Source organism: Temnothorax americanus, unplaced genomic scaffold (assembly GCF_048541705.1).
Source record: "Temnothorax americanus isolate GAGA-0224 unplaced genomic scaffold, ASM4854170v1 Scaffold14, whole genome shotgun sequence".
NCBI lineage: Eukaryota > Metazoa > Arthropoda > Insecta > Hymenoptera > Formicidae > Temnothorax > Temnothorax americanus.
In genome coordinates, this window is record NW_027509275.1 from 3,595,977 (window position 1) to 3,621,537 (window position 25,561).

The 25,561-nt window shown below is 47.7% G+C and overlaps 1 protein-coding gene across 1 annotated transcript in view; it reads right to left on the bottom strand.

Moving 5' to 3' along the window:
• LOC143894489 (uncharacterized) overlaps positions 1-25,561 on the bottom strand; it is a 96,776-nt gene continuing 71,215 nt past the window's right edge. Inside the window, exons 2-6 of the mRNA XM_077400802.1 lie at positions 17,048-17,260; positions 16,419-16,557; positions 7,771-7,897; positions 6,184-6,412; positions 1-3,551 (exon numbers count right to left, since the gene is read on the bottom strand). Coding sequence (XP_077256928.1) covers positions 2,453-3,551; positions 6,184-6,412; positions 7,771-7,897; positions 16,419-16,557; positions 17,048-17,260 — 1,807 coding nt within the window. The 3' untranslated portion in view covers positions 1-2,452. The remainder of the gene's footprint in view (positions 3,552-6,183; positions 6,413-7,770; positions 7,898-16,418; positions 16,558-17,047; positions 17,261-25,561) is intronic.

Consider the following 25,561-nt stretch of genomic DNA (forward strand, 5'->3'; position numbering starts at 1 on the left):
TTTCAATTTGCGCGCGATGATGAATTTTGTGGCTAAATAAATTTGTGTATGTACAATTTTGATTTGCGCGTCCACGAGAGCCCGGAGAGCAGACGAGGTCGATTGTTTTTTTTCTCTCTTTCGTTTTTCTTCCGCGCTTGACGAGCAACGAACAATTTTGAAGTAATAGAAAGAATGGATGCTGGTTCATAAAGTATATCTGATAGTATGATTGAGAAATATTTAACAATAGGAAAAACGTATATACACGTGATATATACGACCTATAGGAAAGTGGTCCCTTCTCCATAACGTGCGTCGAGAGTTTTCGGTGGTTCGTGCAACGAGTTCATTGACATCTGAAGAGCTCGGCCCCGCATTGTTAATTTCTTCCGCCGGGGCCGTATTCGAGCTAACTCGAGAATTAGAGGCGTCTAGAAGGCTCGTCCAATTTTTTGATCTCCCGCGAAGCCGCGCGCAATTAAGGCACTCTTCACACTTCAGACGTACAATTCTCTCCCTGCTAGGCATCACAGTCTCGTGACTCGAAAAGCCTTGCCCGCGAGTAAAAACCGGACAAGTAAACGTAGGCACTGGTGATATGCGCCGTATTAGCGCACAAGCGTCGTGATTTTTCTTAAAGGAAGGCACCGAAATGTGTTTATCTGGATTGTCGTTAATCTCGGTCGTCGTTAAATTCAACAACCGATTAATATGGCGATTCGTGCCGACGGAACCGCGTGCAATCCACCGAGATACGTTATATTGTTACTGGCGATCGTTGGCATTGCGGGATTTTTGTCAACTTATTCAAAAATCGGCCACTCGAACTCTGACAAGCGTGTTCTTGAAACGGACGCGGTATAAGACGTAACTTTTATCAATTTATTATTGATACACGAAAATGTCTGTTTCTAAAAATCGTGCTTCAAAAGTTAGGCCTCTCGGAATTACAACGTTGTTTCGGATAAACATGCAACGCGTCTCGGTGCATGCGCACGCGATGATAACTCAAATTTCCCTCAGCTCGAAAAGACGGTCGATCAGTCTATCAATAACGGCGGCCTAAGGGGAGCTCTCTTTGCTCAAAGTCTCGATTTCAGACGCATTCTTTTCCTCCTCATCGGGCAGCGACGGTGGGATCCGCCGGGATTATCGGAGAATCGCCATCGACTCTTGATGGATCGACTATCCTCGCATGTGGCGGAACGCGTTCCCCCATAGCCCCCATCCAACGTTAGGTGTCGCTATGACTCCGCATGACCTTTCCCTCGGATCTCCACCGTCGCCACCCCGGCGCGAGACCACCCCTGTTGATCGGCGTCGCAACCGCAACCGCAGGCACCTTCTCACACAAGCCACGCATACCCGCGACTCGTTCTATCGCTCGTACCTTCTCTGATTACTCGAATATGTACATCAAGACCACCCTCTTCGAAGCCGCTCGCTTCCACGAAGAGTCAATGCATACATGCACGCACGCATACATACAAATACGCATTCACATTCTCTCTCACCCGTATTTACAACAGCCGTTTGTTCGCTTTGATATGATACAAGCTACAATCTCTCGGCACCTTCGCGAAGGCACGCGTGTGTAGAGAGGCGTCGTACACGTAGGATTCCGCGCGCGACACGCTTCGCACGCGGCTACGTTGTACGATTTGCGCAGTCGTGCGCACGCCCTTTACAATCTGTCTCGGGTTCCTGAGAAGTCCGGCGAAAAGTCAGGACAGGGGCTTCGAGAAGCTGTTCGAGAATTCTGGAGATCAGGCTTGGTGTGGTACGTGCAACGTTTTATTCTCGCTACGAAATACTGTTTAATATTATATGTATCGCGATCGAGTTACAGGATACCGTTTCGCAAATTTTTCTGATTGAATTAACATCTTCGCGACACGGATCCCCCTTTGCAAATTGCACCGTGAGTTTCGGAAAAATTAAAGCAAAAATACACCATATTTCTCATGCTATAATTTCACGTTCCCCTAACGCTATCACAGCATTATGCGCTTCGCGAAAAATAAATTCAGAAGTAATCCTTTTTATTTCAACCACTTTCGCGTGACATATCGATATCGCTCTCGACTTTATCACTCGACCGCAACAATCAAAGGAACCGCGAATCCGAATATATTTTTCACAAAGCTCATAGTCCTATATTCTTATAGAAAGACGCGTAATCCTGAACCTTTTTTAAGAATCTTCTCTGACGTCACAGCCTTCGCAAATCTCGAGGAACTTCGTCCGTCCCATCTCATCCTTCGTTCGCACATCCCTCGGGCACGCATCGTTGTTGCTCAAAACCTCCCTCCTACTTCTTCGCGTCACTGTACACGTGATATTACGCGATACGTACAATCGCCTCGAACTCCCGATCTCCTCAGGGAGGCTGCCAGAGACGTCCGTCCACCTGCGCGCGAATATAATTCAACTGCCGGCACCTGCTGGCGCACAGCTGGACGGCACGATCTTACGAGGCCTCGTGCACCTGGAACCGTCGAATTCGCGCTTGCACCGACTCGCACTGTACCTCGCTATACCTGGTGTACCTGCCGGCACGTACGGGTTCCCTAATGACCACCAGGTTGCCGCCCCGTTCGCGAAGCGCCTCGAGACCAGCCTTGCTACTGCCGCCGCCGCGCAACGCCGTCACCGTCGGCGGCGTCGTCGTCATCGGGATCTTGGCGATCTTCGTCATCCCGGACGAAGTCTCCGATGTGAAGCGGCTGAGCGCCTTGCTGACGACGCCGTTACACTCGCGCGGCCATACTCTGGCGGCGCGATGGCGATGATGATGATGCCTCTGTTCCCACCTGTCGGCGGTTGCGTCGGCGGCGGTGAACGGGAAACTCGCTCTACCTTGACTCTTACCGTACAGAATAAAATCGAGAGAATCGTCCGAATAGATGCTGCTGCGATCGCTCGAGCTGTCGGTCGAGATTTCGGATACGGTGTCGCTGCCGCTATCGCTGCACTGTTGCTCGGCCTCGCCGAGGATGAACACGGGCGTGCACTTGAACACCTCGCCGCCGCCAGCCGGCATCGTGTGGGTGGCGGTGGCGCGACGTTGCTGAATACTACCGCCGACGTTTGACGGCGACGGTTCGATGATGACGATCTCCGGCAGAACGCTGCCGGAGAACTTTCGCGCCAGCGAGTCCATGTTCCTCTTGAAAGTGTCCCTTCGGTCCGGGCTCAGCCCGAATCTAATGGGTTTGGACAACGATCTCGAGACCGAGTAAAGATTTTCCGTATGCGAGGAAACGGCGCGAGTGCCCGCTGCTGATTTGGAAATATCCGCACTGTGGCACAGACCAGTCGTGGACGACCGTTGCTGCTTCTCGCCGTCGCTCTTCGGCGTGGACGAGACCTGACTTTGATTGGCGATCGGCAATTCCGACGAGGCGCTGTTCTCCTGCGGGGTCGGGGTCATCGTCGTCGTCGTCGAGGAATCGAGGACGGCCGCGGGGCTGTCGTCCGACGAGGGGCACGTCGTCAAGGGCGCCAACGGCTGCTCGAACATGTTGAACCAGGGATGCTGGAGGCATTCGGTCACCGTCAGACGTTCGCTGCGAACAGACAAGAATTGCTCGCTTAGAGAAAATAGTTTTCAACACTCTCGCGAGTTCTTCGCGAATTTTTCAGCTAGAATAAGCATTTTATTTCAATATCGTATTTCCAATTTCCTGTTAGAACGCTAAAGATAAGAGGCTTGACGGTTACGTCGGTTACTTGGGTACACACGCGCGGTGCTCTTGAACAAATATGTCCTAACAACAGGCTCGTTCCGCGAACAACGTTCTCATCGTCCTCGTTAACTCGAGGAGCGAGAGAGTCAAAGGGTTAAGAGATCCGTCGCACAAACGACCTCCGCTAGCGGACCGCAGCATTTATCGGCGGTGGCCATCATCGTGGCGGTCCCGCCGGGACGTTTTCGCGTGGCTATTTCGTGCCGCGCGTATACCATCCACGTATCGCACGGCCTGTCCAGAAACCATTACGTTGGCTAACGTATCGGTTGTCTTCCGGCATACGGAATGGCGCAGGATATCTTCAATAACGAAGCAACGAATTGCGCAACACGTAAACGCCGTGGAATGTGGACCCGTAGCTACTAAAGTGCTTTAGGGGGCGGTCCCCTTAATTCCGGGACCGTCAAAAAGGCCCGAATAAAAAGTGTTCGCATAAGCGAATTAACTCTTCCACTCTCGCATTTACATTATCATTATCGTGCGAAAAAACAAACGCTAAATATTGGACAAAATGTTCTTATATACCAGGTAGACTAACGTGATATAATTTTATGAAGCGGAAATAGAATCTAAACAAGAGTCGATAAAAATTATCTAACGTAACGATCACCGTTATCACGGCGAACAGATTTATAGATCACGCTTCTTGCTAATCATTAACGTAATAACACTAATTAATTACGCGATTGTTTGGATAACAAGTAAAAAAAAAAAGAATGCAAAAGAATGATTAATTGTAAGATACATTATTTTAATGTAAATGCGCATAAACGAATGTAAATTCGATTGCGAATATGTTTTTCTTCGAAGCAGTGTAATGCAACCTCTTCGAGACTAAATATGGTAATTTGCAGGTCAGCAATGAAGACTGCCATTCAACGTCGTCGAGCATGATGATAAAGTCATGCGGGTTCCGTGCGATAAAACTTTTTGCGCTCGCAAGAGAGGAAGGACGCGGATAATTCCGGATAGCGACTTCCTCTCAGCTGTTCCGCGCGATAAGGAAACCTACGAGGTATTTCTTTCTTTCACTTTTCAGCGGAACTCGCCTTCCTCGACGTCGCTCTTCGCGCTTCGAAGAAAGTTCCTCGCGAAACGATGTAGCATCGATCATCTTACTCGCAGCCGATCGATAGCAGGCTCGACGATCGGCTGATGACACTTCCTATCCTCGGACGAGCGAATTGATAAATGCATCTCGAGAGATGGAATCACAGTGGCGCTATTGTACGCAGTTAATCCGCAAAGCATTAAAAGGAGGAAGGCGAGGTGAGTCAAACGCGATTCGAGGAAAAGATCTCGCGTGTTTAAAACCGGAAATTGTTGTGGTTCAATCCGAGACACATTAATTTGCGCGTACATCTGTCTGATTTCTCAAATGTATACGCTTGCGACTTTTATTCGCTTTGTTACGTCTCGCATAATCGAATGAAAGCCGAAGCCAATGACGCGATGAAAGTGAACCTGAGGCTTGAGGATACGTCTCGTTCCTAGAATTTATACAACAAGAGACACCGACGGACGAGGCTAGAAAAAACGGCGCTCCGACGACAAGCTGACGGGAATGCGAAGCAACTGTCGCGGAGTTTCTCACAAGCCGCGAATGGCTTTCTCTCGAAGTGGATGCGGCGTGAGACCTCGGAGCTATCAACGGGCGACCGGGCGACGACGTTGACCTACCGATACCGAATCGCTCCTAGCGCGAATTCCCGATGGTTCGTTATATATACCGTCGCGCGATGTCGTCATCTCGGTTACGGCACGAAATCGTCGCGTCGCCTGCGACGATACATCTACGCGACGCGATTGTTTTCGTTCTAGGAAATCGGCCGACATACCGACGTAACTAACAATGTAATCGACGCGGCGCGGGCGCGCATTTCGCGTGCTATCTCTTTTCGCTTCGAGGTAAGCGCCGGACATTCTCGGTAGATCGCCGTAGCCTTCCGCGAAGGAATTATTTTCACCGGTCCAGGAATGCTCGCGCCGGTTCTCCGGTAACGCGCTCGCCGACACTCGCCTTGACGAGTCCGGCGACTTAAACGCCGATCGAGCGATACGACGTGGGGGCGTAATAATTCGCGGCGACGACGTCCCGAACGCGTCGGGACAACGAATGGAAATCTTTCCGTCGAATCAAGTGGAGTATATGAAGATAAATGACGACGAAGTGACTCGCCACGATGATCAATGAATCTCGCTGTGAATCTGCGTCGCCGCACGGTTGACGCTACGCGCGTATTTCACGGCCTGTTCCAATCACCGAGAATTCTCCATCTGGGAATTAAATTCCTCGAATCTTTTCTGGTTTACTTCAACTTACGCATGGTTATGCGAAATTTGTGTAATTACGTATTCTAATTTTTTTAGTTATAATTAATATCCACTACAAATATTTATAATAAAAATTATGAACGATTAACGTTGAGAAATTCACTCGAGTACTTACTTTGGGTCCTTAACCATGAGCTTGCGCATAAGATCGCGCGCCTCCTCGGAGACATCTTCAAAGAGATCATCCGGGAAGTCCAGGCGGCACCGGCTAATGTTACAGAACGTCTCTTGCTTGGTGTCTCCACCGAACGGCGAGCATCCCGTTAGCAGCACGTAGAGCAGCACGCCAACGGACCACATGTCGGTCGCCAGGCTGATCGGCTCGTAATTCAGAACCTCCGGGGCTGAGACACACACGGCAGATGAGCCGTTATTATATCGCGGTACATCGAACCCTAATGCTCGTCAGATTGTGCGTATACGTGTATAAGCGCGCGCGCGTGTAAGTCCCCCGGTAATTAAATTCGGGAAAAAAAAAACAAGATAACGCCTTTTCTTTCCCTCGGCCTTTCTGCCATTACATCGTCGCGGCCGTTATTATGACGCGCCGATGCACCGATGCTTAATGGAGCCACGCGTGTTCTTCAACGGGATAATAATTGTAACCACGAACATATTAGGCCCCAAGCGCGAACTAGGTACTCACTACGATACGCGTGAAACCGCGGTTCGCTCGTTTATCGCGTCGTAATAGTCGCTACAGTTTTTCCTCACCTCCGTTAAATTGCGGAGATCCACGTACTGTTTTTTATCGCGCCAACGGTCTCGCTAATTTCTGCGAATAATCTCAGAACTAACGCTAATCGACTAATTAAAGATTTAATTTCCTCACCGACGGGGAAATAACAATCAGGGTTTCTTAGTTCAATTAAAGCCAATCTTTTCTCTTTTGTTTTTTATTCGACAGCACGATACGCAATCTTGAAGTTATATACTTTTCAGTTTATCTTCGCGGTGCAAAGGTTCTTTTTTTTTTCCAAGACAATTTCAAGCGATTTCGTAACCACGAGGGTGTAACCGGAACATTTAAAGACTTTTCGATTTTCTCCGTGAGATTATCGCGTTTCACTATTACCTAACACCTTCGTCCACTTAGGGCATGACCGTTAGACGGTAGTGCGATGTAATTGCGACGGTAATCGGTTGCGAGGATCGTAAAAGGGTCCTCCCGACCGATCGGGCGCGCAGAACCGACCACGTGCGGTTCTCTGGCTTAGCCGCGAAGTGGCTCGTTCTGTTCAATTATGCAACGCGGCTATTTCCCTAATGGCACTACGCAGCACGAACCGTACGAGTGATTTCTTAGCATCAAACAGATCGCAAACGTGGAACGCATGAAAGTGCGACCTCGTCGCCCTCCGATCGACTTCCGAGGCCGGAAATTCTCGCTCGGTACGTTCACCGTCTGTACATGGAACCGCATCAAAACAGGCTCGTTTTAAGTATCAGGATTGTAGCCTGTTATCCTTAGTGACACGCACCAGATCCGAAACGTTTAGAATAACGCGCAGGTGTTGAGTACGATTACGGTTCTCGCGCGAACGCCCGGGTATTTATCATTGGCGAACTGGTGCGCGAGTCCATCCAACTTGGTCGCGTTTCACGGTGACGAGCGACATATTCGGAGTCCATTACTCAAGTCGAACGAAATGAAACCGCGTTGGTGGAAGGCCGTGAGTCGCGCGCAGAGTAAAGTACTCACCAACATAGTCGGGCGTGCCCAAAATTTCTCGTATGTCCGCTCCGTGACTGATGTACCGCGATATGCCAAAGTCACATAGCTTTACGTCGCAGTCCGGGAATTCTCCAGTAAGTACCAAATTTTGCGGCTGAAACATATCAAAAGATAAGAGGTTCAATAAAAGACGACTCGCTGTCATTGACAAGAGAAAGGCCGTTATTAAAATAAAATTGCTACGGAGTAGATCGTAACTGTTTTAACTGTATACGTTTATACATCGTGCGCATGTAATTTCTCGAAATTTACTAAAGACAGTCCGAGGCGTATAGCCTGTGAAATCCGAGCGAGGAGAAAAAAGAAGCGAGCAGGTTTTTATTTCGCGGTGATCACCGTGCGACAATGCCAATTTCCTGCCGCGAGATAATATGGAGAAAGTAAAGCTTCTTTTCAGAAGAGGATACGCACGATGATTGCTCTCCGGTATGTTCTCTCCCTTGGCCGTTAACACGGACAAAGCGGCCCCGGGTGCTTTCATGGTCTCGGTCAATTATCAGAAGCACGCAAGCGAGCGGGCCGAAACACTTTTTTCTACATCGGACAACATCTCAGAAATTTCGGCGCCGCCATGCAAATATAGCGATAAATTACACGGCTTATAATTACAGGTACGTTCTCCTTTCAAAGGTAGATACATACGTTCCTGCGAATCCTGCGATACCGCGACTCGCTGTTTAATTTTAGCCGGCGTGGCCTCGAGCGGATCTCACATCTCGGCGGAATTTTAATTCGAGTCCTAATTATCGAAAGACCGCCCAATACACCGCCGCGCCGCTTCGGAGTTCCGAAAAATAACAACTTCCGCGTCGACTACGCGCGATAGAGATTTTTGCCGCGGCGCCATCCAGTAGATGATTAATCGTCGGAACGAGGCAAGGCGGAGAAAGAAAATGCGGCGCGTACGTAACGCACGCGGCATTCTTTTTTTTTCGACGATCAGGTGGAAGAGAGGCAACGAACGTCCACATTATAATAACATGAGTCTGCGTAGGTGTCTCGCGCGAGGCATAATGCCTGGACACGTAAACGATTCCGCGATAAGAAAGGTCGTCGCGCGGCCTAGGTGCAACTCTCGTGCCCACATGACATCCTTTCTTCCTCTCCCCCTTCCCTCTCGCGCATCTCACGCTGACTCTTTCCTCGGAAAACAATCGAACAATGCCGAAGGGGCTGCGGATAGAGGCCGCGGATGAAGCCCCGAGTCGCCGGGGAAGAGCGAGAGACGAGAGGAAGCTCGTTGCCGGTCCATTGTCAACGCTCCGCGGCTGGTTTACGACCACCTAGGTTGCTCGAGAATTATGTCTTCGGTGAGATCGCGTCTCCCAAGGATGCCATTATCGGTGCGCTTTATTGAAGAGAACGCGTACGGTGGTGAACCATCTGGTCACGGCGTTTTACCCACGTCGTTTGCTCCTTTCGATTATATGCGCGAAAGGGAGCTGTTGTTGTGTTAAATACCTTTAATGAGGTACCGACGGGGAATGGCCGACGACAACTCAGTCTCGTTCGAATGTTTGCGCGCAGATGTTTGCCACGCAGCTTGCGAAGGGCCCGATGAAAGAGCGCGGATCACAATTACGCTCATGGGAGTGACAAAAGTCATCGGCCATAAAAAGAAAGAGTTAAAACTTTAACTCGATTATAGGGTGAAAATGAAACGATATGTAAATGTAAACCTATTCAACTTTTGTCTACTGCCGCTATTATAATGCTAAATTCAAATAGAAAGCTATTTCTTATCGCTAGTTGTGCGAAATTTGCATTATGGATGACGTTTTTTGTCGAGCCAAGCGTAAGAAATTGTGATTCGTGTCCGGCCCGACCGCACCCCTCTTCCGACACAAAATCGATCAATTTAAATAACGTCCGTGGCTTTCGGGATATTCGCACGTGATTGACGACACGGAGACTCGCCGGAACTCGGAGTCCAAGGGAGAGGAGCACTGCCGGTGCACGATGCATTACGAGATGCGATCGAGAACAATTTTCGCGATAATCGATCGGCTCGCCCACACCCAATCGTCACGTCGAGAGCTAACGACGACGTCGACACACGCTCGAGAAACCCGGCTGCGAGCTCCGCGCGTAATGGTTAATCATGGAAATGTCTTTGTTCCTTATTAGAGTGAATTCCTGGACTCGAAGCGTATATACTCTATTAATTCCTACGCAACGCGTGCGGCACGCGCATTGAAAAGGAAACGCGACGGTGCCACGTATAGTTCTGATTTTCCGGATTCCAGATCACCAGTCGTGTCAATCCGGAAACTAGACGGCGCGATCTCATAATAGCGTAATGAGAATTTCCTAGCTAATTTGTTAGCGCTATTATTACAAATCAATGGCACACATTAACAAAAGTAGATAAGCGATTGTTATTTTATTAATGTAAAAACCTCAGACAAATCTTAATTATGCATTCTGTTTTCGAAAGTATAAAGAGTTTTGGTAAGTGGAATAAGAATGAGCGCACGGAATTAGACCGACGAAACGCGCAAATATTGAGAAATTAGGACGGTGTAACTTTTTCAACCAAAAATAGCCTCGTTCTAGTTGAAATTTCAAAAGGAGACAAAACGTGACACGAGGAAAACCAACCAGCAACCTCGCGGTGTCACGGAGCCGCTTTTAAATCACATTATTCGTCGTACATTGAGTAGCTCATGATGAAGCCTGGTCACGTCCGACTCGTAACTCGGTTTAACGAAACGTAACACACAAACTAAATCCTCGAGCGTGCCGAGTGCCTCTCTCTTTGTTCCATCCGCATCCTTTTACAAACGACGAGACGATCGATGCCCCGATAAATCGCTGCTCCGAATTTCGACGGCTCGGCCACGTACCAAATTCAAACGCAACTTTAATCGTCGATCTTTAATTATTATTCATCTCGTTATATGAGAGCGTGAAACGTAAACGCACGAACGCGAATCAGTCGTGATTCAGACGCCGCGGTGATTTGAACCCAATCCTGTTTAGTTTGCGCACGTATATAGGAATTCCGACATACAGAGCGCGTTCGAAGGGTCTATAGCTGCCTTCGACAAACGTGTTCCCGGTAACGACAGGCCCGATAGCTGCCTATCGGGCATTTTTCGAGGGGGACACACGTCGGTCTTGGCGTCCATTACACGCTCGACGGCAATCTCGCGCCACTTAATTTAACGCGCTCAATAAACGACGACGATTCCGACGGAGTGCACTCGTCACGTAATCGAGGTAATTAATCGTGACGCGAGCGCGCGTCGTCCATTTCGCTCTTATTCCTATCTTATAGACCGATGCGAGCTGCCTCGAAATTTTCTTTTTCTCATCGCGAACTCTCCCCGCGCGTCTCCTTCAGGACTTACCTCGCCCTTGATTAACGACGCGAGATGCGCGACGTAGATCCCTCGCGTATTTCAATACAAGGTATACTCGCGAACACATCGTCGTTCGTTCGAAACTCCATCTTCTCTGTGATCTGCTTGAGCTCAAGGTTTCCTTAACAACAACGTCGATCAACAGCTGGCGAGATGCGCAAAGAAAGTCTCCGGTCGTAATAAAATATATACAATTCAAAAATAGCTGCCTGCTTGATTACGAGCGAGACGCCCGAATGAAAATAAAGCGTAACCGCGAGTCAAATCGATCACCTTTCTTTTCTCGCGATAGACACGCTTCCCGCAACATGCCATCTATTTTTATACCGTTCTTGCGGAGTTTTGCACAACTTCTGGAGAAGTGCTGACGCGGCATGCCCGACGTAAATATCGATCGAACGCACCCTTGCGAATTGTAACAGGTGTTCCTGTGCCCGTCGCATCAGCGGGCACTTCTGTCGGATGTTAGCGCTCAAGTGCCGCGACCCGCGCAAAAACGATTTACAGGAAGGACGCGCGTCATTAAATCGAAGCCGGCGGTTGTTCATCTTCCGTCGTCTTGGCTGTACAAAAAATCACGGTCTACGACAATGCTCACGGCCGCCATTCACGCGAGATTTTAACTGTGCGTCGCCATGTGATTAAGACGTCTTTCCACAGAATTGCTTTAGATACAATTTACGCAATCGGGAACGCTACCCCCGCCTGTGCCTACCGGAGAAGCGAAGACAAGGAGATTTCACGGGGAATTAACGAGGCAAGTCTCCACGTCATTATCCAGCGAGGAGTACATTGTCCTCGTAAAACGTAAGAAATCATCCGCGGGATAACGGTGCATCTTCCGTCTTTCAAATGTGTTTCTTCTTCAGCGCACAATAATGCGCGACACATCGCGCGCGTGAAAAGTCGGGCGCGAGATGTTTAATCGACGCAGCGCGGAGGAGAGGGGAACCGAGAAAGGGGAACCCGTTGTGGTCGTTACGTTCGCGCATCTCGTGCTCGTTAGGCGTGTCAATGAGCGCCTGTGATCCGTAATTAGCCCGCCGATCCGCTTAACAACGTGTGACACTTCGTGAGCCGGATTGCGTATACGTGAGCAAACGGCAATTAGAAGCGGGAGTCGTCGAAAAAGGTGGACGACCTGGTCGCTTTACCCGCTTTTCATCGGAGGTACCGCGAGCGTGGACGACGGGCCCGGCCGTTCGCCACTTCGGAACGAGGCGGAACGGAAACATTAATTTGACCGATGATCGACTGCATCGCAACCGATTAGAATAATTCCTTGTTTCTCGCGTGAGGTAAAATGTAGTCGTTAAGACAATACGCGACGCGCCGGCCGAGTTTGTGCGCGAACGATCAATATCCGTGTCTCGGTACTTTCATTACGCGCAAGCCAATCCTTTCGCCGAGCGATATAACCGCGGGAGCCCTCCGCCTCCGCTTCTCTTTTCTCTCTCTCTCTCTCTCTCTCTCTTGTTTGTTCGAACTTGATTGCGTGTCTAATATGCCGGAGCACGCATACGCGCACGCAAGAGTTTCGCACGCGCGGCCTACCCGCCTTCCCCTTTTCTCGGCCACCGGAAGTTTCAATGAACGCGAGAGACGTATCCTCATAAATCCGTCGGCTAAAAAGCATTGGGCCCCGCAGGCCTCGATTCGCGCGTTGCCTCCTTTTCACGCGTTAATTTTTTTTCCTTCTGAAAATCCCGCGTCGCGTGATTTCTCGGTTTTCAGATCACGCATTGAACGCAATTTCCCATTTGCTACAAATAAACGTTCTCCTCTCTAAATTGGATTGTTTAACAGAGAAAATAACATTGTTTACAATATTGTTGTCGAAATGAAGCAGAAAAGTGTTTTCATAAATAATAAAATAGGAAGTTATGTCGCGTTCTTCGTTATATCGTTATCTTTTAATTATCCCAAATAAACAGCTGAATGAATAAACTTTATGTTAGGAAGTTATTTGCGCTGTGTCCGCTGCATGCGTAAATGCATATGTGTGGTAATAATTGATAAATACGTCACTTTTGATAACATATATCGCGACGACACGCACGTTTTATCTCGGCGTTATGGTAATAAAGCGGAATACGGCTTGTTCGCTCGGCAAAATCATTGGCCATTGTGTTCGTGATGCGAGAAGTACGCATTAATTCGCGTTTTAATTGCCTAATAAATGTGAATGAGAACATCCTGTAGTATCTTCTGAATGTAATTTCGTTGAATTATCAAAAGTATCGGACTATCCACCCGGAGAATACATATATTCATCAAATTACAAATAATTAATTTTTCGTCTAATTGACTGGCTCGCGCGCGCGCGTGCGTTACGTGGAAATATGACATTCATTGACAATTCGCAGGGGAATTAATTCGACGAATCGATCATCTCTCCCCTCCCGCGGACGAATAAACGCGAATTGCCTGATTAAAGCAAGTCGAACATCCGTCGCTTTTCATCGGATTTTCCAAGGAAGAGAGGCGATCGACCCCGCTCGCGGAATTCATCAATGAACCGCTCGTTGGCCTCGCAGCGGACTCTTACCAGGAACTACATCTCGCGATGGAGAGCTCGAACCGGAGGGATCGATATATGTATATGTATATATATCACGGTCTGATGTTCATTAGGCACGGCCGCGGCGGTGCATTCGATGAAATCGATTCATCGAGCTCTTAATGGAATGCGCGCGCGCGAGTTCTACCCTGTAGGTCCAGCGAGCTCTATAAGGTCGTTTTTATGACTCTACGGTGCCCACATGGGTGTCGCGAACACAGGAGAATTGTTATTACACGAGCCAAACGAGCAAACAATATTTTTAAGATAGCGATATGTATAGCAATATATTTTCATGACTGTTATTAATTGCCCGTCGTACAATGAAGTAGAAAAAACGCGGGGAGAGAAACGCATATTGCGTGCGATGAAAGACGTTGACGCGACGCGCGTCTCGTTTTCGTTTTTAATCGCGCAATACCCCAGAGAAACTGATATTCCATTTCTGTCGTTAGGTATATATACGTGGAATGTGCCGAAGTTGCAAGACGCGGAACCGAGCTGACGTCGCGCGCAATTCAACCTCATATTCGGGGCAAGCTTCGTCGACTGCAAAGATCGCCGATGTGATCGTCGGATTGTCGTCGCCAAAGGACAGAGGACTCGGTCGTGTGACGTAACATCGCTTTAACGCGGCAAACGATTATTACGTTCTCTGCTCTGTTGCTCGGTGTGCTGCTGCTGCTGCTGCTGCTGTTAGCGAAAGCGAGCACGTGAAACTGCGACAAGCACTAAAACGTGACGCAATTACTTAGGCAGCACTTTATTACGAGAACGCCATTCGCTTTTGTACTATGTCGCGCGCGCGCGCTTCGCGATTTTCTTCATTGTTCCAAATGTGTCTCGCCAGAACGAACGAGCGCGGATGTCGAAACTTGGGAGCGCGCGCGCCTCGTTCTATCTCCTTCGGCTTGATTTTCAGTCAGATAATAGAAGCAGTACTAACGTAGATCCGTAATAGATAAATATACCGAAGACAAAGAAGGAATCCGTAATATTATAATTATAGACAAGAAAAGAGTGAAAAACTGCCAAGCAGATCGTTTTTGAATAAAATCAAATATAATATTAAAATCTTTCGAAATGACTTTTCATTCGTCAATTTCCATCATTACTGCGCAGCATAGTGAAACAGCATATGTTCACAACGAAATATTGACTCTAATAACGTTATGTAGACGCGCATGCTAATTGCATAGCATATTGCTCGGATGATTAGATTCGTAGAGAAAGAGAAAGAGAGAGAGAGAGAGAGAGAGACTCGTCGCTTAAAGATTAGCTTCTGCCGCCTCGTGGACTGTCGCTCTTGGCCAACCAAGAGTCTTCGTCTTGCGACACGTAAAAAGCTACTAATTGACCGAGAAGTGTGACGATAAGCGACAAAAAAAGGTACGAGTAAATGCTCCAAAGTCTCGGTCTGTCACGCAGTGAAAGGATTAGTCGTTAAAGAGCGCGCTAATTGAGAGTCCTTGGCGGACCGCAGAGCAATTTCGAGACGCAAGATTCGAATAAGAGAACGTTGATTTTCGACTCGCGACACCCACGCGCCAGGTGAAAGCCACAGCTATTATATATATATATAATAATTCTATGTATATATATAAAATATATAGTGTGGCTCCCTTTTGGCGCGGCCCGCTATTCGACGCCGATTTTATCGTCGATATTATTACACGCGTCTATTATTAGCGGTAATATGCGGCGGCCCGACACGCGACTTGCCCACGTTTATCATCGTCTCGGCGATTTGTTGCTCGAATAAACAAGTCGTCGGCGCATTAAATCCGTGGCGGTATACATCAGCATCTACGAAATATCACGCGATTGAGATCGTCGTAGGCGCTGTTCTGACCTACCGAGCGAAGAACAGGCGACCTATTTGCGACATTTGCGATCAAGAGAAAAATACTCTGTCGTCGAGAGAGAACGTGCTTTAATACAAATATAACAACGATATACAAGTAACAGATTTGAGCAAAGAGATTATCTTCCTCTGATTTTAACCGTTAACAATTTCAGGAATTAGATATACGCCGGCGAGAATTCTTAAGAAATCTCGAAAACACTCGAATTACTACGAACGTTAGCAACGTGTTCGGGTTGGATGCGTTCTCTTTCACGGTTCAATGTACCTATTTCTTCAACATCTTCCGCGATACAACGATTAAAAATCGCGAATAAAGGTCAGGTCGACCTGGTAGCCACGTGGAAAGGAAGGCTTCCGTATTCTAAAGGAATAATACTAGAATTCCACCTTGCAGGATGCGATACAGAATTTTTATTGGTATTTTACGATCGTATAGATTTCACGGGCAAATGCGCGAGCCATATTTCCTATTTTTGCAAACTGCCCGTTTGATAGTGCCCTCAGCACTCAGCACGGACTGACCGCTCTTGTCTGTTCTCGAATCGACGGGCGGGCATTCCGCAGCTAGAAACGGCCGCCGGCAAAGGATAAGCCGCAGAATGGATCGTGCAAACGGATAACGGGAATGACAATTTTCTCACAAACGCACACGCGCAGTTCTCTCGAAAACAAAAAAAAATCTTCAAAAAAGTCGTCGGCATTGACGGCATTGCGGTATTTTAAACAGATAAAAGTGCAAATTCTTACGCCTTTTTTCCCCTCTTTGTATACAAAATAAAATTAAGATGTAAAAACGCACAAATTATAGACGGCTAACACTTACCTTGATGTCGAGGTGAGCCACGTTCAGGGAATGCAGAAAGGCTACCCCGTCCAAAATCTGCTTCAGTAATCTGGCGACTTGCCGTTCCTCTGGAACTTCGTCCCGGTCGAGTATCATTTGTAACTCGCCGCCAGGAGCCCTGTCGCAATAAACATTACTTGTCTCGCACAACTTGCATAATATTTACGTTTAGCATATATACTTTTTCGCGCGGCGGTTTGTTCCATAAATTCATTCAAATACACACAGCGCACCACCGCGCGTCGGGACGAATCAGCGCGAGGTAATTTTTACAACTGATCGTAGCGCGACGTATACGCTTAAATCACGAGTTTACGCGCTTTTGTCCTACTTTTTAAATATAATTAGCAGCTGTGTGTGTGTGTTACGACACATAGAAAGTTATACGCAATATCGTCGTTGTCCATCATACACATGTTTTATTTCGTCCTTGCGACACGAATAATAATCTAACTGAACGATAAACTAACTTTTATTACCCGTGATAAACGGTGCAACCACGCCAGACGATAAAAGTTATTTTACATTCGATTCGAAGGCTACATTTAAGATGACGCGACTACAGATGACCGAGAATACAGGCGATTGAGAAACGTCCTTGTACTTACAGCTCGAGGACGAGCACCATCTCGGTGTTGGTTTCAAAGACCTGATGAAGGGAGACGAGACGAGAACAATGGGCCGCGGCATCCAGCACGGCGACCTCGTGAAGCGCTTCCGCTCTGAGCTCCTGGGCCCGCCGTCGCTTCCTCAGAAACTTGGCGGCCCACTGCCTGCCGCTGGATCTCTCGCGGCATCTCCTCACCGTTGCGTATTTACCTCTGAAAAAAAATACAGCACACATTAATCTTAATATCACGCCGCGTATGCCGTAAAAAAATTGAAACGCATCGATATACTAGCGAAAGTATACATCCGAAAAGCAAAACATAATAGACATTATAAAATATAATGGCAGCATTTGTAATTCAAATTCGAAATCTTTCAGAAGCGAATGCCTGATGCGCTAAAATACATTTTTGTGACTTGACCAATTTGCAGCCGTCTTCATCGCGGCGCGCATTCGTTCATTAAAACGTTGATTGCACGAAGCGCGGATGTTTCAGTCTCGCCGAGCGAATAATTGAATTTCATAACTTTAGGCGTAATCGCGACTTTATGGACGATTGACGTGGTGTGTCCGCGCGCCATCGTCGATTGCCGTAATTCGTATCTACCGACCGACATTGCTAATAAAGACGCTCGAGAAGGCAGGAGCAAATATAAGACAATATCGCACGAGGAAGTTGTACACCCGCAAAACGATACGTCGCTTTCACTTTTTCTGTTAATAACGCGCTTCGTTCCTCCCTTATATTTTCCTGATTACAGAGAACGCGCTACGCCGAGCGATTTCCTTCGCGGAAAACTCATCTTTTTGCACTCTGCCGCTCTAAAGCACTACGATGGTTACACACCCGTGATTCATGTCGCATAACGTTCCGAAGAATGAAGCAACGTCGAGGCAACGAGATCCGCAATGTCCCGATGATAAAATCTCAAAACTTTTGATTTTTTCCCGTGTGTCACGCGTGTGTCACGCGGAAATCCAAATCTAAATAGGACGACAAATTGCGACCGCGAAATGGAGTCCGAGATTGATCACGAAATTGAACGCTTCCGCGTAACCGGGATATTTCGATTAACTGCGATATCGAACCCCGCGACTTGATTGCGAAACTTTACCACCGATTATGCAGAGAGCGAGGATGTATTACATACAAGATGCATACACTATTTATATGCGGCATATATCTATAACATGAAACAGGATAGATTAAATCGTGACGTAAAATATAACGTGGTATCGACGCAGATTTTTAATGGAACAATATCTCCCCGCGTGCACTTAATAACACGAATGACACGTAATGATAACTGTTATCAGTTTTAATGTCACATGTGTTTGCGTAAGAGACTGCACAATTCACGCAACTCGAAATTATTGTATTTGTAAGCTCAGCCGTTAGATAATAATATGTTATCGAGGAGTCTTCGAAGCTTTCTTCGATCATTTTAATTTTCCCGAGACCGCGCAATTTCGCCAAGCGAGATTTTGATTTCTACGACAAACATACTGTGAAAACAAACATATCAAAATTTGAGAAACTCACTTATGATGACGAAGAAGCGTTTGGCGAACGCCGGTTGAGGGAACGCACAAAATATTATCCCACGGCGAGCGCGCGAATCCGCTGTAATCCGACGATCTAACAACCACTAGAAAGTGAACTCGCTGGGGCAATGCACCTATGCTCACGGGCCTAAATTCGAGCAGCGGTAGTGAAAGCACTTGTGCGTTTATTACGTAAAGAGCTTGCCGCTCAAGGAAGTGCCGCGCGCATTCCTCGGAAGCAGAGAGCTTTAGCGCCGATAACGATCACGAGCGCGACACCCATTTTCCTGGTCTTCGGATCTCGTTTCATTCGACATAAGACTGATGCAGCATATATGTATATATATTACAGTTTTCAAACGACACGATTATTCGTCCCGGTATCTATGTTCTTTAGGAAAGCACGCGTAACTATAGGAAAGATCGGCGACACGATATAGTAGATAAGTAGATGCAACGACTGAGAGGGAAATCAATGCGCATGCAACGCAGAACGTTTGCGTGCGGGAATCGTCGATCGTACATCATGCCCGAAGATGGGAAAGTGCGTTCGCTTAAGGGAAAAAGAGAAAGGAAGGGACACAGCCCTCGCGAGGAAAAATATTTTCGGAGGTCCGTTAAAAGTGACGTTGAGAGAGAGAGAGAGAGATGGTCACCGGGTCATGGCACGTAAGGACCGCTCGACAGGCGTCAAAGTAAGCATCATTAGTGGCCATTGTATCACTCGGCGGTATCCCACAGAGCGCAATGATCGGGAATGGGATGGAAATTGCAATGCCGCATCAGTATTTCTCCTCTCGCTCTTTTCGCGATCTTTTTTTTGTCCGGGCGGCGCTACCGTGCGTCATGCGCGAGAGCAAGAAATTGATTGCCAAGAAATCGGTACGCGGAAAATGAATTAGCATTAGAGTTAAACGCGAGTTTACAAGAAACCTTTAGGTTTCTTGTCAAATTTCTGCGAAAAAATGTTACCGTCATCCTTCCTACTGAATTTTTATTATTCGAGGCCGTAAAAAACACGAGGAGGAGAAAGGAGAGAGTCACAGGACGCATTAGGGCGAGAATCGCGATCACAAGTGAGAGCCGCTGCTCGTCTATATTGGTATATATGTATGTAGGTTAGCAAATACGAGCGCGACCGAGAACGAGTGATCGTTCTCTGTTGGATCGAGTTGTTATCTACGTTCTAATTACTGGTTGTTATGGAGGCAAAGCTAATGTGTCTCCCTGCACGATGCCCCGCTAAACAAAGAAGAGAAGGACACGCGCCACTACATAGCCGGTTTCACGATTGCGCACGGTTATCGAGCACGATAGGAGCACATGCAGGTCGACGATCGCTTCGCGATTTCGAGATTTCCTCTCTGCTCAATTAGCAATTTAATCTCCGACCGACGTCGCTATATCTCGCGAGTTTTATCGTTCCGCGCGACGATTTCTCCGCTCGGCTCGGAGGAGCGCGTTGATCCTCGCTAGCTGGGACTCTCCTCTCTCTCTCTCTCTCTCTCTCTCTCTCTCTCTCTCTCTCTCTCTCTCTCTCTCTCTCTCTCCTCTCTCGCGGGCATTCGCTAATATATGCGATTTAGCGCGTTAAGAGAAATGTAATTAGGCAAAATTTTTCAAAACAAGATAGTTGAAACGTGAAACGATATCTGAAAATGTCGCGTTCCATTCGTGAGAGAGAAGACCGCGGAGATCGTATCGATTTCATCGCCGAGCGAGCTATCGTTGAACTATCTATACCAGTTCCATGCCGTATATATATATATATATATATATATACACGCGCGTTTAATCGGGAAAACACGTTCGGGCACCGTTACATCCGGCGATCGTATCGCAGCTCCCTCGCACGTCGCGAAAAGTCATAATCACGATGACGTGTGAGAGAGAAGTTGCTAAACTCCGCGCGAACGACGGCCTTGAGTCGTCCCATCAAAGTCCCTCCCCCCCTCCATCCTGTGGAAGAGAGGGGAAAACAGCGATGGGCAAAAGATTCACTTCCGCGAAAAGCTGTCGCATCAAAGAGCGATAAGCCATGGCGAATCAGGATATCAACGGCGGTGGATAAGAAACCGCGTTCTGGAAAGAGGAGGAGCGTTCGTAATTTCCTTCGCCGTCTATAAATGGCCACAACTGTAAATCCGGCATTACAATGCTGACAACGACGGTGACGGCGGTATTATTATCGCAGTAGCGTCGTCTAATGGCCCTGTCGCACCTGAAGATTAGCACGCCGCGCCGCGGCGAACGGGAGCCCGAGTTAAAGCCGCCGATTATTACGATCCCTAGTAATTCGTTCGCCGAAGAGACGCTTCTTCTCGCCGCTTCGATTAAAGACGGAATCTCCGCTGCTCCTTCGAAGCAATCGGATCGAGAGAAGGAAATCGTCGCGAGCTCGCGAGGAACGATGTCTGGATACGATTTTGTCGGTAGCGAAGCTGTTAATTGCCATTCGTTTCGCACGCATTACGGCAATGCATTCGCTGTACTTGTATTTAATTTCACAATTATTTTAACTCATTAGCTTAAGATTTATTATAATTTAACCTGTTTCTATTGATGCATGAATTCGAACGATTGGCGCAGCCTTTGCTATCCAGTAATTTTACATACGCTACATTATTTCGGTTGTAAAATCCGTAATGAGACACATCATGTAGCTTCTCTAACGAATCGACAGGTGTAATTCTTAAAATATAGTCTAGATCATCGTGCTTTTTATGTTGCGGGGACGCACCTGCAGGACAGGGAACCGCGCTAATCCAGCGAGTGGAAGTCGGTCGGGTTCGAGTTGCATAAATTTCGAAATTGTGATTCGACTCCTCCAGCTGTCCTTTGCAGCTGCCATCTGACCACTACTGTAGATTTTACGTTAACAAAATCCCTCTCATGGCGCGCAGGTGTCGGCCGCAGAAACTTTAGATCGTATATCGCCTAACCGGCGCATTTATACAATAAACGCCGTTTTTAAAACGAGAAAAGACAATCTCGAAAAAATTTGTGATTTATTATGGTGCACCGCCTCTGTTAAAAATAAAGAGATCTCTTTTGTACGAAAAAAAAAAAATTATTCTTTTCTTAAATAAAATCAGAAAAATTGTTAAACTTTTATTTCGTACTATTTAATATTATTTCTCAGATTATTCATTTCATTAACGGATGATTAATTTGGATGGTCAAAATCGAGAAACGGAAATCCACGTTACATTAACTCACGATCTAACGTGGAAATTGAAAAACAATTTCCCTTTTTTTTTGTGCACCGTGGCATCGACCTCGCGGAAATGTTCTCGTCATCGCGTTGCCTTCGCCGGCTTCGGGGCCGAGTAGAACGTAATGACGAGATCGGCGAAGATGAGAGACGCGGTAATGAAGACCTTTGTTGCCACGCATGGAGACTCTCCATGACGACTTCGGCTTGAGGAGAGAGACTCGTATTTCGCGAATGACTCGCGCAGTATCGTTATTCCCTTAAAATTTCTAAATTTTTTCTGAAGCGACGGACGAGATGTGCAAAAGCACTTTTACGAATGTTCAATAGGAAATTCTAATCAGCAGTATCGAATGCAACAAATTCGACATAATGTAATCGAGAGTGATCGATTAATAAAAGATTACGACTTCTATTAGCGTTCACATGCATCTCTCGTGCAATCTACAGATGTAATTTAACGCCAGGCAGGCTGCAATCGATTCGAACCAAAGACCTTCGATAGCATCGACTATTTGTCATTAATAGGGTCAACGCATAATCCGTTCGAGCAAGATTAAGATTGCACCTCGTTACAGCGGCCAATAACCCGACTGAACGTCGTAATATTACATTCGCGTGCGAGTAATAGTGCCTGGTTACGATTGCAATGGTGTTAAGTACCAATCTATTAATTGGCGAGCCGCTTTATTGCAATCAGCGTTAAAGTCGATTTGATGCTAACGTTTACCTCACGCCGTTTCCACCTTATGTATACGATCGTCTATTGTATAAAAATCAGACTGCCTTATCAGGCGAACTTTTACGCGCTACAACAAAAATTAGCCTACCTCCATAAGGCTTAATCACGCGTAACTATTCCAAACTATCTATCAATATCTCGAGAAGTTCCCACAGAGGTTCGTTTTTGCTGGTCTCTCTCTCATTAAGCCGCATCTGCCGTGCGGAGTGAAAACTCCTGTGATCTATTACAGGTGCATGGACAAGAGGCTCGAGAGGTTACCCGATTTCTTTCCGCGGCATCCTTCCCGAGGGGAGTGTTGCAACTCGCGATCCAACACTCCTGCCGTCATTAGCCTTCGGCTGGTTCCCCGCGTGCGACGATCACTTTGCAGCTCGGACGGGTGAAATCCGAGGAAAGTCACGGTCGTGACAGGCAGAAGGATGCGCCGAGAGCTCGACGAGAGTACGATTATCGGACGGGTCGAGGTTTCCGTCTCGTTCCTCTGCCAAGGTCATGGCTAAATACGCAGGCGTCATTAACCTTGACCAAGTATACCGCCGCCGCGCCGCTTCGCGTCGTCCGCGGAGAAATCCCACGAGGGTAGTCAAATCACGCGTGAGCTTCTTCGGGTTCTTCTCATTAAAAAGAGCGACGCTTACGAGTTCTCCCCGGGAACGGTCGACAATTTCGACGCGGCAAATCCACAAATTAGTTTGCGCGCTAGATCTTTTATTTGGGAATATCTTGCTGCAGCGCAACGTCGCCGAGCGCTTTGAAAAGCTAAGAAAAATTGTATTACTTTCCTATCTTTCCTAGCTACAGTGAACGTTTCATTCCGGGGAATGTAATTTCAATCAACCCGGGCATGGGCATACTGCAGATCTTATCGGGCACATGTACTTCCCCATGAGAGAGCGCCATGTTTTCCTATGTTACGAGTTTGTCGAGTGCTACTTCGACGAACACTCGCGAACGCGCGGAATATTCCCGCGGGGTTCTGCCCGATGCGGGAATTAATGCGTTCTTCGTATGACTCGAGCTACCCGCTCGCGACGTTACTTTGCATTTCTGCGGTGAAATCGTCGGTAGCGACCGCCATCCGCAATTTCTCGTTCGCAAAGCGGCGAAGTGCAATATTTCAACCGTTTCCAATTCTAAATACAATTTATCGATTTTGTATGCGCCACATAAGAAATCAAAACTCCTACATTACACTTTCGCAAATCACTTTGCTTGCGGCATAGGAAAACGCGGTTAGCAACGAATTAAATTACACGTTGTAATTAACTATCGCGGAATGGATAATCCATATAATAATAGATACTCACGAATAAGCGTTTTTCCATTTCAATGCCGTTTAAAGTGGCTCGTTAACCAACGAAAAGGGACGGTTATTTCGTTTCGATGCCATCTTCCTCGCGGAACGTAAGAAACGAATTCTGCATTACATCGATAAGGAGAGTTTGCGCGTCCGCGGTTCGACGAGTGTATCAACCGAAGCGAAATTAACGGCGAGAAACAATTGTGCTATCGAAAGAATTTACTGCCGCGGATCAAAGATCGCGCGCGACGACGCGACTCGGCCGTGCCGTCGAACAGTGAAAAGCGCAGCGCGGAACGAGCGGTGCTCAATAGTCCGTATAAAGTCTTTAATTTAGCAAACTCCCTTCTTCGATGTGCCGATCGCCGTGCTAGCCGATCGGCAGTTTAAAGACTAGCGCGTAGCTAATGGCAGTACGGCACCCGTGATCCTCCACGGCCGCTTTTCACGAGCGTAACGCGCGCAGCCGTGAAACGCCCCCTCATCTCCGCCGCCTGTACGGAGATACCGCGAGCGGTAGCCGAGAGCGCGTTAAACCCGGCGGCTTTAAGGATGAGAGCCTTAGCTTTTAAGGATGACCCCCAGCTAGCAAAACATCATCACGACTACCGGCTTCCTTTTCGTCTTCGCGCTTCTCACGCGTCTATCGTCACCATTGATTTGCCGAGTCGGCTATTCGATGCTGCGAGCATCCCACGGTTTACGGTTTCTTCCAGAAAAGTAACAGTTTACGTTTCATTCGTGAATAAAATTCATTGACGATTTCAAAAATTACACTTACGACCATTTACGAGATAGCAGTCGTGAGCAAAGTATTTGTGTAAATCGTGATCGTTGCAAGGTGGAATGTAGATACCAGTGTCCTAGAAGCCGCGGCATTCGCACACAAATCGCATTAGATCCGGATCGCGGCGAGGGATTTACTCCGGTACAAAACTGGATTGCGTTCAGAACGTGGGGGATCGAGAAACAGGGCTAATCTCTCCCCCTCTGGATCGCTCGCGAGCTTCTACGGAGTCTATCTCGAGAAGTCGCCGCATCATTCCGCGCTACTATATTTACCGCGCATCTACCCATTTTTAACGACGTCCCGTGGCTTCCGTAAGAAGCAAAGACGGATCTCTAGCAACTCGAGCCCTTTTTGCGACGTTTTAACATCATCAAGCGTCCGCCGCAAGGTCCGCCGGCATACCTGCGCGCGGCAAGAAATAGCGGCCTCTCCGAGGAGGTCCGATCCGCGCGCACACTTACGACCCCCAGGAAGCCCAAGGCTAAGACTTTCCGAGAAGGAAGAGAAAATCTAGAAGAGGGGAGGAGAAACTACCGCTACCGTTAGTGTCCGTAGACGAAGGCGCCCAATTTTACGCCCCAGGAGTCAAGCCGACCAGTAGCCGAGGACCTAGCACCTAGTTCCCTCACCTCTCCTCTCTTAGTTTCTTTCTTCCGCGGAAACCATCAGCGTCAGCGAGTGCTTTACGAGCTCTCCGAACCACGAAGAGTCGACCCCGTCGCTACCGAGGGAAGCTCGATTGTTCGGTTGCCGTGCTTCCGCGATCAAAGAAACTCATGGCCGTTTCCCGTTTTCGCGGAACATCTCACGGGTGCGTTTGTCTCGCGGCAAATCGCGTGTCACCACGGCCTTCTACCTGATTTCGTTTTAACGGCTTTGCGCGTCGGAGAATTTCGAACGGGAGGAATATAAAGTCGA